The 17,068-nt window shown below is 52.2% G+C and overlaps 10 protein-coding genes across 10 annotated transcripts; 5 read left to right on the plus strand and 5 right to left on the minus strand.

The window, feature by feature from the left end:
• Positions 1 to 314: 314 nt before the first annotated feature.
• Positions 315 to 2,251, minus strand: N7496_011432 (BOD1/SHG1 domain-containing protein; the record flags this gene model as incomplete). The annotated part of the gene is made up of 3 exons (XM_056704345.1): positions 315 to 964; positions 1,035 to 1,962; positions 2,039 to 2,251. The coding sequence occupies 3 exons, from the start codon at positions 2,249 to 2,251 to the stop codon at positions 315 to 317; spliced, it is 1,791 nt and encodes a 596-aa protein (XP_056550305.1).
• A 293-nt stretch (positions 2,252 to 2,544) lies between these two features.
• Positions 2,545 to 2,960, plus strand: N7496_011433 (putative NADH-ubiquinone oxidoreductase 14 kDa subunit; the record flags this gene model as incomplete). Its single annotated transcript, XM_056704346.1, has 2 exons — positions 2,545 to 2,578; positions 2,710 to 2,960. 2 exons carry the CDS (start codon positions 2,545 to 2,547, stop codon positions 2,958 to 2,960), a joined length of 285 nt encoding a protein of 94 aa, XP_056550306.1.
• Positions 2,961 to 3,357: 397 nt separating this feature from the next.
• On the minus strand, positions 3,358 to 4,819 carry N7496_011434 (cation efflux family protein family; the record flags this gene model as incomplete). The annotated part of the gene is made up of 2 exons (XM_056704347.1): positions 3,358 to 4,428; positions 4,493 to 4,819. 2 exons carry the CDS (start codon positions 4,817 to 4,819, stop codon positions 3,358 to 3,360), a joined length of 1,398 nt encoding a protein of 465 aa, XP_056550307.1.
• Positions 4,820 to 5,182: 363 nt separating this feature from the next.
• Positions 5,183 to 7,597, plus strand: dscA (ubiquitin-protein ligase dscA; the record flags this gene model as incomplete). Its single annotated transcript, XM_056704348.1, has 1 exon — positions 5,183 to 7,597. The coding sequence occupies one exon, from the start codon at positions 5,183 to 5,185 to the stop codon at positions 7,595 to 7,597; it is 2,415 nt and encodes an 804-aa protein (XP_056550308.1).
• Positions 7,598 to 8,060: 463 nt separating this feature from the next.
• On the minus strand, positions 8,061 to 8,796 carry N7496_011436 (glycine decarboxylase subunit H; the record flags this gene model as incomplete). The annotated part of the gene is made up of 3 exons (XM_056704349.1): positions 8,061 to 8,374; positions 8,453 to 8,515; positions 8,661 to 8,796. The coding sequence occupies 3 exons, from the start codon at positions 8,794 to 8,796 to the stop codon at positions 8,061 to 8,063; spliced, it is 513 nt and encodes a 170-aa protein (XP_056550309.1).
• A 235-nt stretch (positions 8,797 to 9,031) lies between these two features.
• N7496_011437 (mitochondrial 37S ribosomal protein bS6m) lies at positions 9,032 to 9,539 on the plus strand (the record flags this gene model as incomplete). Its single annotated transcript, XM_056704350.1, has 3 exons — positions 9,032 to 9,055; positions 9,128 to 9,159; positions 9,230 to 9,539. 3 exons carry the CDS (start codon positions 9,032 to 9,034, stop codon positions 9,537 to 9,539), a joined length of 366 nt encoding a protein of 121 aa, XP_056550310.1.
• Positions 9,540 to 10,159: 620 nt separating this feature from the next.
• On the plus strand, positions 10,160 to 11,343 carry N7496_011438 (acyl-CoA thioesterase; the record flags this gene model as incomplete). The annotated part of the gene is made up of 2 exons (XM_056704351.1): positions 10,160 to 10,423; positions 10,495 to 11,343. The coding sequence occupies 2 exons, from the start codon at positions 10,160 to 10,162 to the stop codon at positions 11,341 to 11,343; spliced, it is 1,113 nt and encodes a 370-aa protein (XP_056550311.1).
• A 356-nt stretch (positions 11,344 to 11,699) lies between these two features.
• On the plus strand, positions 11,700 to 13,173 carry N7496_011439 (esterase/lipase family protein; the record flags this gene model as incomplete). The annotated part of the gene is made up of 3 exons (XM_056704352.1): positions 11,700 to 11,741; positions 11,852 to 12,000; positions 12,063 to 13,173. The coding sequence occupies 3 exons, from the start codon at positions 11,700 to 11,702 to the stop codon at positions 13,171 to 13,173; spliced, it is 1,302 nt and encodes a 433-aa protein (XP_056550312.1).
• A 1,100-nt stretch (positions 13,174 to 14,273) lies between these two features.
• N7496_011440 (chitin synthase export chaperone) lies at positions 14,274 to 15,392 on the minus strand (the record flags this gene model as incomplete). The annotated part of the gene is made up of 3 exons (XM_056704353.1): positions 14,274 to 14,459; positions 14,514 to 15,085; positions 15,155 to 15,392. 3 exons carry the CDS (start codon positions 15,390 to 15,392, stop codon positions 14,274 to 14,276), a joined length of 996 nt encoding a protein of 331 aa, XP_056550313.1.
• Positions 15,393 to 15,795: 403 nt separating this feature from the next.
• N7496_011441 (uncharacterized protein) lies at positions 15,796 to 16,218 on the minus strand (the record flags this gene model as incomplete). Its single annotated transcript, XM_056704354.1, has 1 exon — positions 15,796 to 16,218. One exon carries the CDS (start codon positions 16,216 to 16,218, stop codon positions 15,796 to 15,798), a length of 423 nt encoding a protein of 140 aa, XP_056550314.1.
• Positions 16,219 to 17,068: the final 850 nt, after the last annotated feature.

Here is a 17,068-nt window from a genome sequence, read left to right on the forward strand (position 1 = left end):
TTTGTAAGATCTACCGACTTCGGCTCCTTCTGCGGCTGCGACTCCTACGCCGACTGGGGCTTCTTCGTCGGCTTCGGCTTCTTCGACGACTGCGACTGCGGCGACGAGTCCGACGGTCATCTGTATCCTTAGAAGTCTCGACCGGGACCGAGGATTCAGCCTCGCCTTCCTTGCCCGTCTCTCGCGTGGATTCCTTTGCCCGTTCGGAACCAGGGATGTATCGGTCGATCTCGCCCCCGCTCGGTCTCGGTCGCGGTCTCGGTCTCGTTCCTGTGATCGTACTCGACGCCTAGGTGACCTACTGCGAGTACTAGTCACAGGTACATAGCGGTCGATGTCGAGGGAGCCAGGAGAAGCCCGCCGTGGAGGTGTTCGGCGACGAGAACGTGACCTTCGTCGCGTGTTCGACTTGGAACGAGAGCGCCGTCTAGGGGCAGCAGATCGTGAACGTGAACGATGGCGCTCCCGGCTGCGGTCTCGGCGGCGAGATCGGGAGCGTGAACGTCGACGGGAAGGAGACCGAGAAAGTCGAGCTCGACGAGGACGATAATCGTCACCACCAGCACGATCGCGATCTCGACTTCTATCGCGGCTACGATCAAGGCGGCGCCGGTCTTGATCTCGGTCGCGAGATCTGGATCGCTTTCGATCACGATCACGGTCCCGGTCTCGATCTCGAAGTCTCTCTCTGTCCCTATCAGCGCTGCGGTCTCTTTCACGCTCGCGCTCGCGATCACGGTCTCTCTCCCGTCCTCCTCTGACAACTGACCGGCTACGGCTGCGCCGGGCGGGTCGATAGCTGCGTTCTTCGCGGAAATCACGGAAATCGCGGTAGCCACGGCGCTCCTCCATGCCCCGGTCTCGAGATCTAACGGACGCATCTCGGGAGCGATCGCGACGACGATCAGGGTCATAGCGAGATGTGTATCGTCGATGAGAGCGGCTCCGGCTGCGGCTCCGATCTCTAGTGGGATTTCGAGTGCGATCAGAACGGTCAAAGGTGGAGTCAGCCCTTCTCGAGTTCCGGGATGTACTAGGAGCTCTGGTGGTGGCTGTGGAATTCTTAGCTGGCGCAGAAGTGGAAGGCGGTTTGAGGCCGTTTTCGATAGCTTCGGCCTCCTCAAAATCGAACTCGCGCTTTTGCCGAGCCTTGGCTGCAAGCTCTTCACCTTCTTTCAATAGCATTTGTAACGCAGCTTCTTCCAGTGACTTTTCATCCACGGCAGGGAGTAGGGGTGCAGGGGTTGGGTCTTTGGACGTGGTGGATTTCTCTCGTTTGGGATCCCGACTGCGAGGGGACAGTCCACGATCAGACCGATATGCCGGGGAGCGATCGCGGTAACGATCACGCTCTCGATCACGATCTCTATCCCAGTCGCGATACCGATCTCGATCTTCTCGCCTCCGTCGTTCGTATCGCTCTTCTCGTTCTCGATCTCGCTGCTCGTCAAGTGCTCTTTGTTCCTCACGCATGCGCTCACGCTCAGCCCGTCGTTTGTCATCGATCTCTTTCCTCCTGATCCGTTCCTCCTCTTCCTTTTGTCGCTCCAATTCACGCTTCTTTCGTTTCTCCTCTTCTTTGATACGCTTTTGTTCGTCCTCGAGTTCTTTCTGTTTGCGCATTTCTTCTCGCCAAATGCTCTCTCGTTCGTCGCGTTTGACTTTAACGAAAGCTGCATAGTCCTCATCTGTTTTGCAGCCAGAGGCTTCCTCTTTCGAAGCGGCTGCTTCACCAATCTCTTTGCGGCGAATTGCGCGCACGGAGTGAAGAATATTTTGAAGATGCTTCGACGCTAGTTGATCAATGGAATCCTCGACATTTTTGTAGACATCACTTCGATCGACAGCACCCTCAATAAGTGTCGCTGCTTTGCCTCTCTCACGGGAAAGATGCGCAGGCTCGCGTTCGATCTCTGATTCCGCAAGTGCGATTAATTGATTCGTGAAGTTGGTCTTTGGATCCTATGCGTTTTTGTTAGCACCTTGAAGGTGAAAAGTAGAATACAAAGCGCATTGCTTCTTCCAATATAAGCCATACCCCATCGTTGAATTCAGCCCATATTTGTTTCCGAATGCTGTCAAACCCGCCTTTCTTCTTGAACGAGTGGAGCAGTTTGTCGATTGCCGCATGCTGTGCAGCAGAGATCGGAAGGTCGTCGGCCTTGAACTTCTTGCGCTTCAAGGATTCCATGTCAATAGGAGGCCTCTTGGTGCCCATCTGCACATCCTCCATAGCCTCGTTGGTGGCCATGATGGACTGGCAAGGGGACGAGGACAGGGACAAGAAGAAAGTCGCGTGAAGCACGATAAGCGATAACACGGGGATACTCGGAGGAAGGTTGTTCCGTGCTTAGAACTGCGGGTTGCTGATTTGCTTCAACCTCCTGCCGCCCCAGTGCGACTTCACGACCCCGTCCGACCCCATCAATTCTGACCCCGGGCGACGCTTTAGTGTGACGGTGCAGACCTACCACCTCTACTGTCTGTCTCGGAACCTATCAACTATACCAATCCCTTCCATCCGTCCACGTCCGCCCCGCGATCATGGTCCACAAAGTCCTCTTCTGGAGCGGCTTCGGTGCGTGACATATCTCCCCCTCAATCACCTCGGAACCACTTCCTTGCCGGCGATTGTCACCCAAAACATGAACTTTGGTGGTCCGAAATACTTCGCAAGACTACAATGCTAATCCCCCTGCGCGTCAATAGGCATTGCCATCCGCCTTTGGCAACTTGGAATCGAGATGCGTCCCATCCTCGCCAAGGAATCCCTCTGGGTTTACCCTCTTTTCGCCGGTGTCGGTGGCAGCTTCGGCTACTGGATGCAGGGTGTTGAGAACCGCCAGCTGAAGATGCTCGCTCAGCGACGAGAGGCCATCCTCGAGAAGCGCCAACGTCGGGATCAGCGGGAAGGAATCAGCAAGCTCGAGGAGGGTGCTGTTCTGGCCGCTGCCTCATAAGCGGCTGGTCTGCGTTCGATTTGGTGAATAGCGAGGAGGCGAGCATTGCGTTTGTATTTCTTTTATTCTTGACATGTACCAAAATTCCACGGTTTGATATCGGTATCCAACCTCGGGAAGTCTTCCCGGATGATAATCCGGCAGCGTTAGATGCGCTGTAGAAAATGAATTAGACTTTCATCAACCGCTTTCCAACATTCCAGGCTCGATTGGCTGAATGCTATACGTATCTTCCGACTTGACCTACTACTGTAGCTTCCTACACTACAGGCTAAACTAAACACATGTTTTGTCTGACAAACGGAACGCAGACTTGAACTCAATGATGTGATTTACAAGGGTATATTTCTAGGTACTATTGAACATATTGCACATATATGGTCCACTAGATAGCGGACTAGGGCTTTTCAATGGTGAATTGAAGGGAGACCTCCCATTTCTGGCCTCCGGTGCCATAGCCCCCGCCAAGTCGGTTTCGAATCAAGCTGGAGATCTTCTCTCTCAGGCGAGATAGTGTGTCTTCTGATCCGCCAACACGAACTTTAAGATTTGCCATGCAAAGCCCATAATGGACCTGCCAGAAGCGGGCGTCATCAACACCAAAGACGGCCGGGTCTGCTTCGATGTCCTTGATCACCTCTGTCACGCCTTGGCCCGAGTAGGACATCAGCAGCATAGAACCTAGGGTCTTCACCAGGCGCACGCCGAGAACGCACATGGAGATTGCAATCGTGCCGGAGAGAACCTTGTCAAGCCAGTCATAGATCCGAATCGAGACCAACGGCAGCAAAAGCAGGAGAGTAGAGCAGGAGAGGGTCAAGAAATGAGACGGATTGCTCAAAACTGATGGGAGAGACTCAATGTAGGCAAAACGCATGGCTTTTCCGATGCGTGCATGATTCTTGAGTCCAATTGCAGACACCAGCGTCGAGGAAATAGCCAGGACGGCTGTGATATCCACGCTTCCCACGGAGACCCGATCATGGTCGTGGGAATGGTGGGGTTCATGCCCAGACTTCTCAAGGAAGTGTTGTAGATTGTGAGATATCAAGTCCAAGCCCATGAACAGCAGCAGGACGCACATCGCAAAGCCAGCGAGGACCTCGGCTCGCTCCAGTCCAAAGGGGTGGCGGATGCTAGACCGCTTCCACACTTCAAAGTTCCCAAGGACATCTACGGCCACACAGAGTAGAGCTCCGAGCGAGTCGAAGAGTATCAAATGGGATAATGCCGTCATGGCTAGCGACCCATGCGCGGTCCAAAGTGTATATGCCGCCACAAACATGTGGCAAACACTCCACCAAAAGCGTGTCTTCTGGTCCCTTGACATACTAGCACGGCATTCCTTCAATGTTGGGATTGGCAACGAGTTCGGCAAAGCTAATGGTGCTCGCGGGGGAGGTTCGAGGAATATCTGATGCGAGATACTACTGTGTTTGTATTTGTGACCGCGACGTTGTCCAATGTTCTAGCGCACGAAACAAATAGATTAGAATTTCATCCATAGAGACCACAAATGTCTTTGAACATACCGATTTGACCACTGGTCCCTTGGCCATAACAGTAGTATTGAAATTGAAAGGTCCCGCGGCAGACGAATCGTTCGAGCCATCCTGTGCGATTGGCGTAGTATCTGCAGATCCAGGGCTCAACCCGAATGAAGATCTGGTCGGACTAAGACGATCTGGATTTCCTGGGTCTAGCGATACGCTTCTAGGAAACGTATCTCGCAGTGGCGACAAGGCGTCGCGATCAACCGCGACTCCTGAGTTGAACTGCGGCGCATAATGATCTCTCGCCTCATCTGATGGCGGAGTCGGGGTTCGCGGTGGAATAGGCAGAGGGAGATTCGAAGCCATTGCGATGGCCTTGCGGACACACACACTTCCGCCGAGGGGATGACCAGGCGGGGGAACGCATTGACATGAAGCTCCGGGGGAAAAGGAGATAGCGGAGGCGATTGTGGCCTGAGGAACTAGGTGTCACTAGGTAAAGCGGAAGGGGCGGGGAGGCGAGGGTCTCGACCGCATGTCGAGTACATCATCCACTCGGAGAGACCCCCGACACATTACCACCCTCGTCATTGATCGTTATCAAGCGCCCGACGGCATCGCAGTATTTGAAAGCCGTGACTGTGCTTCGAGCGTCCTCGTTGATCGCCCCGCGATGCTCAACGGCCCGTTCTGAGGAAGAGAGTCCAATGCCGACACCCCGTGGCGTCGATGGATAACCGCGGTTCTTTCTTCTTCTTTCTGCTGGTTTTTTACCTACTTCTCAGCTCCCAGTCGCGTCCTCCGTTGATTGATGAGGATCGTGAGCGTCAGCGCGAGCTCGATCGAGAACGACATGCGCTACAACTGTTGAACGAGTCGAAGTATGGGGATTTCGATCCACCAGCAGATCGATGGCTTCCTTTCGCCGGAGTACGGAAGAACGACAGCTACGCATGGGAATTGTTTCCACAAGTTCAAGGCCGCGTGCGCCATCAGTTACAATCTGCGGTCTCCAATGCGGGGCTCCAACCTCCGAGTGGTTTAGATGATCCCAACTTATCGTCACCCTTGAATCTCACCAAGCTGTTCCTCCCGGTATATCGCAATGTTACAGGAAAATTACGAGGTGACTGGGTACGAAGGCCGGATGTCCAACGCCAAACGCCTCTCAACAAAACCGCGATTGCCCTGGAGCACGAATACTATGACACCGAGTTTGCCTCGAACATCACGGGCAACGGAGGCACTCTTTATTTCGATATTGAAGAAGGCGGTGGCGAGGAGCTTCGTATTGGAGAGGGCCTTGTCCGTGAGATACGGGCCAGTCTGACGGTCGAAAGCGATGACTTCTGGGGAAGCAACTGGTACTTTTCGTTGTTCGGTGTGCACTTTCCCGAAACCGGAGGGATACTGTTGAGTACCTCCAGCGAGAAATTTGGCGGCATCTTTTCTTTGCCACATTTTGCCCTTTCTCCTGATACGTATGAGCTGTCCCACAGCCTTCTCGTCAAGTCGCTCTCAGACTCCATTTCAGAAAAGCAGAATAGGCTTCCAACTTTTCTTCCATGGTCCATCTTGGCAGGAACCGAACAGATCGAGTTTCCAGCGCCGAAATGCGAGCATATCATTTTCCTCCAGCAACATCCCGTCATGATTGATGAAAAGGTCGCGGACCGATTGTTGCTAGAGCGAATGGAACAAGAGCTCAGGTACCCCATGGGAGCCCCAATTCCCGACCCGCCTTTAATGGTCATGTCGACGGTCGTCTTTTCTCCAGACTGCGGGTACATACTCGAGTCTAAAGGCACCCCTGAATTCCCACCCTCCGATTCACTGTACCTAACAGGACCGAAATACGAGGAGTACGGTAAATATGCCGCGCGTCTTATATTTGTTGTTTCTGGCGTATTTGTTGGGCAGATCTCCCTTCTGCTTCGTCAGATCAAAGAGGCTTCGACTCCGTCCACAAGGAGTCGTGTTAGTTTCTATACCATTGCATTGATGGCGCTTGGAGATGGATTGGTACTTACATTCATTGTGTTGGAGCTTTATGCCGCTGTATCTTTCTTGGTACTGTCAACTGCCCTGTTTTTGGCATTCCTTTCTGTCAGTTACATTGGCATGAAATTCATGATGGAGATATGGGCCGTACAGGAGCCGGAGAGACGTGAAGAACGGCCAGTCAACCCGCCGACTCCTATTACCCGTCCGGGAACACTGCCGTTGCCTGCCACTGCTGCCATTCGGGACACTGGTGCTACCCCGATTATTCTGACGCCGGATCAAGACCCTCCTGAAGATGATTTGGAGCCACCGGCTGCCAACAATCGAACTACTGCGCCCACGCCAGCACAGCTTCGCACCGACGTGGGCTCCATGTATGCGCGCTTTTATCTCGCGTTCTTCGGAATGTTCATCATGTCTATCTGGGCTTTCCTCCTACCCAGGAGGTTAGGTGCAATCTATGCGCGCGTCCTAGCCGCGGTCTATCTTTCATTTTGGGTCCCACAAATCTATCGCAATGTCATGCGAAACTGTCGCAAGGCTCTGAGGTGGGATTTTGTGGTTGGTCAAAGCATCCTGCGGCTATTTCCTTTCATATACTTTCTTACGGCTCGCGGAAACGTCTTGTTCATCCGTCCTGATTGGACTACCGCCTTTATCATGGTCGGATGGGTGTGGGTTCAAGCTTGGATCTTGGCCAGCCAGGACGTTCTAGGCCCGCGATTCTTCGTTCCTCGCGGTTGGGCACCTCCTGCCTACGATTACCACCCAACACTGCGGGATACCCCCGGGTCTGCCGAGGATCTTGAAGCTGGGGGCATTCTATCCATTGCATCGCTCCGAGCCGATGAACGTGATCTGGTGACCGACACGAAGGATGATGACAAGCACAAGTCCAAGGATCGCAAGAAGGTTGTATTTGACTGTGCCATTTGCATGCAAGACATTGAAATTCCCGTGCTCTCGGCGCCGACTTCTGCAGGCGGAAGCAGCGTTGCTGAGGGCGCGTCCAATATTTTGAGTCGCCGGACATACATGGTTACCCCTTGTCGGCACATATTCCATACTACTTGTTTGGAGAGCTGGATGAGGCTACGTCTTCAGTGCCCGATTTGCCGTGAATCGATCCCCCCTGTATAGACTTCGGCTTGATTGACTACGTGGATATTTATATGGATCTGTATTTATACTTTGTCATGCATGAACCGATGTCAATTGCAAACCACTCATTATGTATGTTGAACTTTTAGCCTTGTAGACTGAGCTACTGGTACACAAGAAGTCGTGGTGTCCTTGGTCCAAGACTATATATACGCCATGTCTGCTGGGTTGAAAGTGGCCCGAAGCACGCAAGTAGATAACGGGTTAAAGTTGATCGGGAGCAAAAATACTTAGGATCTAAAACCTGCACCGAATAGTTTTGCTTCATGACCAGCCAAAGCCGTGGAGGGCCTAGCACATTGATGGAATTGTTGAAAGAAATTTGTCTCTGTTGGACATAGTATATAATATAACATCACAAAATCACGTTAAAAAGATCACTCCTCGATCATTAGCCTCCATTCTAAAACCCAAGCCAACCTTATCTCTACATATTCAGCATTTAGTGGTCAAGGGTCTCGTTGTAGGCAGCCTCGTCCAGCAGAGCATCGAGCGCAGCAGTGTCAGCGACCTCGATCTCGGCGATCCAGCCCTCCTCCTCGGGGCTGGCGTTGATGGTCTTGGCGTTGTCCTCGAGAATGGCGTTACCACGGATGACCTTGCCAGCAACGGGGGAGAGCACGTCGGAGGCAGACTTGACGGACTCGACGGCACCGACAGGCTCACCGGCGCCAACCTCGAGGTCGGCCTCGGGAAGCTCAACGAAGACGACGTCACCCAGAGAGTGGGCGGCGTACTTGGTGATACCGATCTTGGCTGCAGAGGTATGTTAATTATGAGATCTTTCATGGATATCCCTCGACAATCCAATTGCAAGGTGACCAATTGACTAACCAGTGTTGCTGCCGTCAACGAGCTCGATCCATTCGTGGGACTCGGTGTACTTCTTCACCTGAGCTATAAAAGCCAATTGATGGCGTCGTTAGCAATCCGTGGTAGTATAGAACTCAAGGAGGCATGTAGAACCTCTCTACATCGCCAATTCCCCCTCGAAAGGGTTCAGGCGACTCATTTTGCCAACTCGGGGGACAGAATAACTCACCAAGTGGGCTCTGGGAGAAGCTCCGGGTTCCCCGCGGGAAGCGGAAAGCAGGCGCAGCGCGGCAGGCAGAAGCAAGAGGCTTCTGGGCCAGGGCCTGGGAGGCGAAGGGGCGGATGGAGCGAGCAACGGAGGCCATTTTGGAAGTGGAGAGGAGTAATTGAAAGGAAGAGAAGAAGTGCGAGACGGAGAGAGTTTAAGAAGGAAAGGAAAGAGGAGTGCTTCCCCGGCGGAGTTGTGTCGCCGTCGATAAGCAAGTGCCAAGACCGCTGATAAGGCCCCGACACCTCCGACTTTGTCGGAATTTGCGCGATGCTAGTCCCTCGTCCCTTTCCGTCATTGTTCTTCGGGTCTGCGCGCCACCACTCGATGCCATGTTGTACGAGCTGATTGCTATCGTATGTGACCTTGCAAATTGAGTTCTGATGCCATTCGGAATGTGAAAACTAACCTACGCTCCCACGTCACAGGTCCGCCCGGGCAGCCTCAACGAGGTTCGCGAGTACGTCCCACCACCAATAATATAATCAACTTGCCATCTCATCCGGAGTGATAACTAACCTTATGTACAGGATTGCTCGTAACGCCGGTGTTCAAGTCATCCGCTCCGGCGGCGTCGTTCGCGGCTTCACCAACTGGGGTGCCTTCCGTCTGCCCAAGGTCACCACCAAGCACCAGGCCCGATACAGCGAGGGTCACCACTTCATCATGCGCTTCGACTGCTCCGGTCCCGTTCAAACATCTATCCGACGCACCCTCGGTCTCGACCCGCGTATGATTAACTTCTCCGTCGTCAAGCTGGGCGACAAGCTGGAGGAGATCAAGGATGTCGAGGGCAAGGTCGAATGGAACAAGACCCGCAGCATCGCCGATACCATCTAGACGACACGCAACATTATAGCAAAAAGGGTATTCTTCATTTTGGGTGCCTGGGGTACGACCGGATAACTATTGGAGATCGACCTACACAGCGTCCTCTTTTTTTCTTCTCTTACTTGTATCATTATGGCATGGGATTCAGGCATAACCACTCAGCACTGTCAGCACGATCGGCGCATCATGTATAAATTCAGAATTTGATTTCACCTTTTTACACTATTCAATTGTCCTGTTATAGTTTTCTATGGCATGGGTCGGGCTATCCAATTAGTCACATCACATTTCCAATTCGCGTGATAGGAGAAACCATACCACGTGACTACCCCGTGGATGCCGAGGCTTTCCCCGGCTGAACCCCAGCTTTGTAGATTGTTTTCGCGATCTTTCCCCCTTTACCCAACCTATATTCGACTTTTCTGGCCACACCGTGAGCTCGGGGCTCAGTACGGGCAGCACCTCGACTGTGGCGGGCATTCCCTATCTTGGAAATTACTACACCCCATCTTGACCGTCATATCGCTCTTCAGCCAGCTTACGGCAATCGGGTGTATAATTTTTGGAGGGATCATTTGCGCATACACGTATATATTTGAACTCTTGGGAGACCTGCGTGGTCCGTCAACATGTCATCTACTACTCGACGGGCAGAGAACGACTGGGAGGAGTTGACTACCCCACTTTCCTTTGTGGGGTTGATGGCACTAAAACGACTCGATGATACAGAGCAGCCGCATCCTGGTTCCAATGAACCGGAGAAAATTGAGCGATTCCGCTCGCTCGCTGCTCCATTTCCTCCCGGTGAAGGAAACAGGTCATTTGGAGGGCATGTATATGCCCAGTCTGCATATGCGGCATCCAAAACTGTCGGAAAGGGTTTTGTTGTTCATGTGAGTCCTCGCTTTGGGCGCCGGAGTAGTCATTCGGAGTCACCATGCTCATAAAGCTGACCATCATATAGGATATGACTGGCACATTCATTGTCGGCGGAAGGCTGGACGTCCCCTATGTATATTCTGTCCGCCATGTTCGCGACGGGTATATGTATTGTACTCGAGCAGTTGATGCTCGACAGGATGGAAAGATCTGCTTTTCTTGTCTATGTTCATTCAAGCGAGATGAAAGCCAAAAGAATTTTCATCACCAACCTCCAGCCGTGCAGGGGCGATTTCGTGAAATCCTTTCCGCAAAGCGACCCGAAGATCAAACTGTTAGTCCTAGTGTTGACGCAGACTGGTGGATCGAGGCCGTGAAGCAGGGGAATATCGAGGAGCGCGAATTCCCAGGGCTTGACGTACGCAAAGTCGATATGAAAGACTATAACCAGTCGAAATTGATTCAAGAACGGCCGGACAAGTATCGCCAGTTGACTCAATATCGTTTGAAGGGATTACCGGATGAAGACCCAAATGCAACTCTCGCTCAGGTAAAAAAGCGAGAGGCCAATGGAGAATACGATAATCTCTACGCTTGCGCACATATGTACTCTAGCGACAGAAACTCCCTTCTTTTGATCCCTCGGGCCCTTGGCATCAAACACTGGAGCGAAATGGCCAGTCTCACTTTGACTGTGATTATTCATCGACATGGCGAGGCATTGAGAATGATTGATTGGGATGCTACACGGGTTGACAATTCCTCCGATGTAACCATGAAGTGGTTCGTCCAGGAAGGCTGGACACCCCAGTCGGCAGAGAACAGAGCGGTGCATGAAAGTCATTTGTGGAGTCCAGATGGCACCTTGGTTGCCACATCATTGCAGGACAGCATGCTTCGATTGCGAAAGCTTGGACGTGTGGGGAACCTATAGCATTGCATTTGTTTCGATTATACCACTACCATAGAAACAGATTAGAGATAGAGATAGACGGTGAGATGTGCGACATGTTGTGATCGTCTAATGTTGCAGTACTGCAATATTTTACTGGACTTCATTAAAGAAATACAATACATAGAATCCCATACTTACTCGGAATTGGAATCAACCTTGAAGCTAGGTTCTCTGGCGTTGTATAGATAAGATGCCACGTGACGGTATGACGTAAGGAATCAGCTTCGGCTCGCATCGCATCGCGGGCATCATGTTTTGCTTCTGATCACACCTCTCCAAGTCAGTTGTGTCTAGCACCTCTCTCATCATGATATATGCACCGCTCTGACTCGAAAATGCGCAAAACACTTCTTCTGGTCTTTATTCACGGCTTCAAGGTATGTCTGAGAGTTATATATGGCAGCTCTTTCCCCACAGAGCCATTATAACATGCCACGTTGAGGGACCTTTTCATGAGCTGCACTGACTGAAAGATTGCTTCATCCAGGGAGGCGATGATACTTTTGCCAGTTTCCCTGAGAAATTGCGCAATGTAGTGGGCAAGGCACTCCCGGCTGTTAACGTTACAACGGCCGTGTATCCCAAATATGAAACCAAAGGCGATCTGAAGGAATGTGTGGGAAGGTTCCGTGACTGGTAAGCTATTTCAACAGAGCTTCGATAAGAAGGGAGCTTGTGCTAATCACTATCTGATGTAGGCTACAAAACACGGTCATTGATCTCGAGGTTGCAAATCAAACTGCCTCACCCACTGTCGATCCCTCTGTCCATGTCTTCTTGGTAGGGCACTCCATGGGAGGCATTGTTGCCGCAGAGACCCTTCTCTTACTCGCAAGTGAGCAACCGATTCCCATCAATGCGACATCAAACTCCCAACCGGCGCCCCCGACTGAAGATGATGCACCTGTTGTGGAACCGGGTACATTCATGTTCCCTCACGTTCAAGGAGTACTCGCCTTCGACACTCCGTTCCTGGGTATCGCACCAGGGGTAGTCTCGTACGGGGCCGAGGGACACTATCGCAATGCTACCACGGCCTACAACACTTTCACGGAGGTTGCGGGGATCTTCGGCTACGGAAAGAGCGCACCCGGCCAGGCTGTTGCCGAAGCCGCAAAAGAAGCCCCAAAGCCTCTACCTCCAACTGCCGATGCAGCAGCAACACCCTCTTGGCAACGCTGGGGTCGATACGCCATGTTCGCGGGAGCCGCCGGAGCCGTCGCTGCCGGCGGTGCTGCAGCCCTTTATTCCCAACGACAGAACTTGACGGCCGGCTTTACCTGGGTCTCATCTCATCTTGAATTTGTGGGGTGTCTCGCACGAACATCCGAGTTAAAGCAGCGTCTGGAAGGATTGGTCAAGGTCCAGGAGGATCGGGGGATCGAATGCGTCAACTTCTACACCTGCCTTGGACAGGGCGCAGGCAATCTCGTAGCGGAAACGGCAACTGGCAAAACATCCTTCAGTCAGAAAATCATTCGGTCAAAGAACAGAACATTCTGCATGCTTCCGTCCGAAGTGGAAGATGCAGAGGAAGAGGCACCTTCGTCTCGAGCCGGGCTTCAGTGGAAAAAGGCTGTCAACGACCAGGCACCCGACGAGGTGCAGGCACACGTCAGCATGTTCCTGCCCAAAGATAACCCAGCATTCCTCGACCTTGTCGGCGAAACTTGCAAGACCTTGGTGATCTCGATCGACAAGGGCTGGTACAACAGTTCAACCGGACCAACGGAAGCGAATGCACCTCTTCAACAACCGGCAACTGAGGACGACTTCATGGACGCGGACGATGTCGTGGTTGTGGAATGAAACAAGCCTCAAAAACAGAATCCATCAGTAGAGTTTACACCTCCACAGTTTCGGGCACCTGTGGAAAATTCGCTGGGCATAGAAAGTTCAACTCCAAGCAACATCCCCCCTGATCGGCGGGTCCACGTTTAAACTTTTGGCTGCGCCCGTTACATCAGAAACCCTGCCTATGATGTTCAATCAAAATATCCAGAGTATGTATGTATCATCCCAGAGAGTCATATTCTCCGATGCATACTTTTTGCCAAGATATGCTTGCGAATACATGGCTAATACGGAACCAGCATTCTTCCCCATAATATGTCCGGCAAATTCCGTTAATGCCCCGATGCCTGGCACCATTCCCGGTCTCTACGTCGCATAGGATTCGCTCGAATTCTTGCGGTTTTGGGGCAGTGCCGATCCTGCCAGTTGTTTCAGCCTCTCGATGATCCTGCCTGTCTTGCCGGCTCTGCTCATTGGCACGTCATGACGGGAGAGGTCGGCTTTTGAACTGCCTGGGATAGATATCTGACATGATTAAAGTTGGTTATCGGTAAAAGTTGGCTGTCGGCAATAGTAACGCTTTCTAGCCATATCTCGTATCTTCAAGATACTCCCGGAGACGAGCACTCCGCATTCTAGGATGTTGTTGAAGGATCGGCTACAGGATCGACAGCATATCGAATACATCCGGGATTTGAATTAAAATGCAATGGCCTCCTGCCCACCCCCCAGCCGACTCCGTACATACGTGTGTATACGAAACGTACCACAGGCTTGTCGTTCAAAGTATCGGAGCATTGACGTGTTGATCAGAGAAATAGCGCATCCTTTGTAACCGCTAGTGTCAAGGCTATTACCCGACTGAGCATAGTTGAAAGCTAGAGCACAAGTGTACCCATGGAAATCAAGAAATTATATCAACCTAAAGTGGTACTAATGCCGTTCCAACGTGGCAGCCTTGTGGTAGAGACATATCATGCATATATCCGATGAAATGTATTAAAATATCAAAAGCCCCTTGGGTACAGGTTCCAGGGCCAATTAGCTAGAGACGAAATGCACATTAAATACCGTCATATCCATGGGCACATTTACAGATCAGGATGACGAAGTGGCTAGTAGTTGTTGTGACCGTATGCCGACTGGCGATGGTGGTATATGCTGCCGGCATATTCCGAGTTGGTGTCTTGGTAGACGGTTTGACGTCGGTCCTCCTCGGGGAGCAGTTCCTTAACTTCCCAAGTGTTGGGCTTGACACCCACCGAGAATTCCAAGTCTTCCTTGGTAATCGAGTCCCAGAACTAAAACTTTGTCAGCAAATGACACTGAATGTCTTCTATTTTAGTGGGTCTTACCTTGTAGACCATCATCACGGCAAGCAGATTGCAGAAAGTTGCGAAGAACAGACCATCCAAATAGTGTTGTACGTTGTTGCAGATGGTGTCACTGAACGCGTAGAGCAGGGCCTGTCCGATAATGAAGACCAGCAGACCAAAGGAGATGTGTCCCAAAGGCCAGCGGTCATCCAAGGTGTTGGCAACGAGCAATAATTGCATCACAACATAGATGGCCACTGCAATGGCGTTGAGAAGGTATAGCACCACGAACAAACCAATGGTATTTGAGGGTCCCAGGCCACCCCATGACTTGAAGGTAAGCAGGGCAATCACGAAGGTCATAGCAAACATGGCGGCAGAGGTGATTCGAACCAGCCATACAGAGAGTGCCGTGCCATCTTCGTACAACTGGAAACCCACGAAACCATTGACAAGCAAGCAAGCGCACAGGGCTGATGTCAGCCCACTCTGTACGGCAACGAAATATGGGAATGGATCACTCCTTGGGGGAACGACACCCGCGTCGATGATAAGGGAGCAGATTGTGAGAGCCAGGTAAATGTAGAAAAAGGTAATGATTTCCTTGCGGCCTAAGAAGATATGATAGGTTAGCGCCGACTTGTATCAATCTCATCTCTTGGCGCAATAGTAAGACGAACCGACGGCAGTGAACTTGGATCGAATATGTAGGATCATAATCACTGTCATGCCAAGAGCAATGATGTGCATGAAGGAGGCAGCGCCCTCGAAGATGATAGTATTGGCGACTTCAATGTTTCGCGCATAACAGTTGGAGATGATGCCCGTGGCACCGGAGATCGACGAGGCCGGGCCTACTAGGAGGCACAGCGGCAACGGCGTCTTTTCGCATATCGAGTTGAAGTCACCGAACCCCATGATGGCTGGCGATGAGGTTGTCGACTGGTGCGACAACAAATACCAAGTAGATTTCCTGTTGCGGTGGGCGGTCACAAAGCGAAGGACAGGACGGCTGTCTCCACAACGACGGGGGTTGGTGGAACAGTGGGGAGAAAAGGCGATGTTGACGAGAGCGAAGCGAGTGACGATAGTGGACCTCGAAAAAAAGACCCTGGTTCTCTGTGTCGTCCCTTCAGGTCAGCAGATCGGACTCTCTCACGTTGCAAGCGAGCGGTGCAACCGGCGTAGAGGCTCGTCTGATGCTGAAGGAGGTTGATGATCTGCTCTGCGAGGGGGGGGAGAAGTCACGGGATTCAGGGCGGCTCTCCTGTTTTGCCGTTTCTATTTTTGGCTTAGCGTTGTCTTTCCCCCGGAAGATGAGTCAGCGGGACATTTCCCCCTCTGCCCACGTGACTCGGCCGAGTTCGGCCTCAGCCCGGACGATTATTGAACGACGACCAAAGAACCATCGCCCCAGGATGAACCCCTCCATATCCATGGAAGGAAAAGGTACCTCTTTCCACGACAGAGCTAGCCTCGGGGTCTTTCCATTCACGGAATCCTGCGGACCTCGGCGAGTCGGCGCCCATTTCAGCCCCAGCCACAGTTCTTTCCCAATTCCGATGCAGAAGTGTGCGACACTGCGGAGGGCTGTACCCGAGACGGATCCACTGGCAAGCTTGCCCTCCGTACTGGGGACTGTCCCCTGAGCAAGCTCCACAACCCGATAAACTTGGGGCTTGAAACCAGCAGCGCGATGCCTGCCACACCGGCGGGCATCATTGGGTCTAACGGCCGGCTGCATCCCCCGGTCTAAATATGGGACCATACACGATGGCGATGGACCCCGAGACTATTGTTCACTAACTGTTCCTGTACTTCGTACTGAAGAAAAAAAAGTTCGGCATGTGGAATCGACCTTCCATCGGCTTTCGAAACGTCACCCTGTGGATGTCGCACCATCTCATTTTTCTCGCCCGAACTCCTCATCCTCGTCCAACTCACAGGATTTCCCAGCATATCTTTCCCGAGTCCAATAAACCCTGTCTTTCGGAGGAACATGCAATCCTCGTCATCATCACCTGCTCCACACCATCCTTACCCAGCAGGACTGGCACCACAAATCGTCGTGGTCGCAACCCTGCACAATCGCGATTGAGGCAATAATAACCTAATCAACGGAGCCAATTTTCATGCCGGCCACTGGTGGCTTCGAGTGTGCGACTCGATTTTCCCTGATGACCGATGTAGCCAAGCCAAGCCCCTATACAAGCCCCAAAACAACGGGAGAACCAACCAGCTCTTCAGGGCTGAGTGTACCTGTATAGTGGGGCCATTGCAGGACCTTTCTGGGGCCATGCGATCTGGAGAAAGTCGAACCAGAAGTATCAGAGCTACTTTGATTCGTGGAATACTAATTGAAGTTGCAAACGCGGCACATACAAGAATCGACCTTGTGCCGGATGCCACCCAGAGATCGGATACGGGCTCTCCGAGGTCTCCGAGGCTAGTCGGCTGCCTATCGACGGCTCCTACGGTGAACGACCCTGATTTGTCAAGCGCACTGGTCCAGAACAGTTCGCTATTCCCCCCGGTCCGCCAAGCCACTACGAACAAGAATCAATTGTTCTCTTTTTTTGGGGTAAGGCTGCTGC

This window comes from Penicillium cataractarum (genome assembly GCF_028827025.1).
Source record: "Penicillium cataractarum strain IBT 29864 chromosome Unknown utg000009l, whole genome shotgun sequence".
In the NCBI taxonomy this organism is placed as follows: Eukaryota; Fungi; Ascomycota; class Eurotiomycetes; order Eurotiales; family Aspergillaceae; genus Penicillium; species Penicillium cataractarum.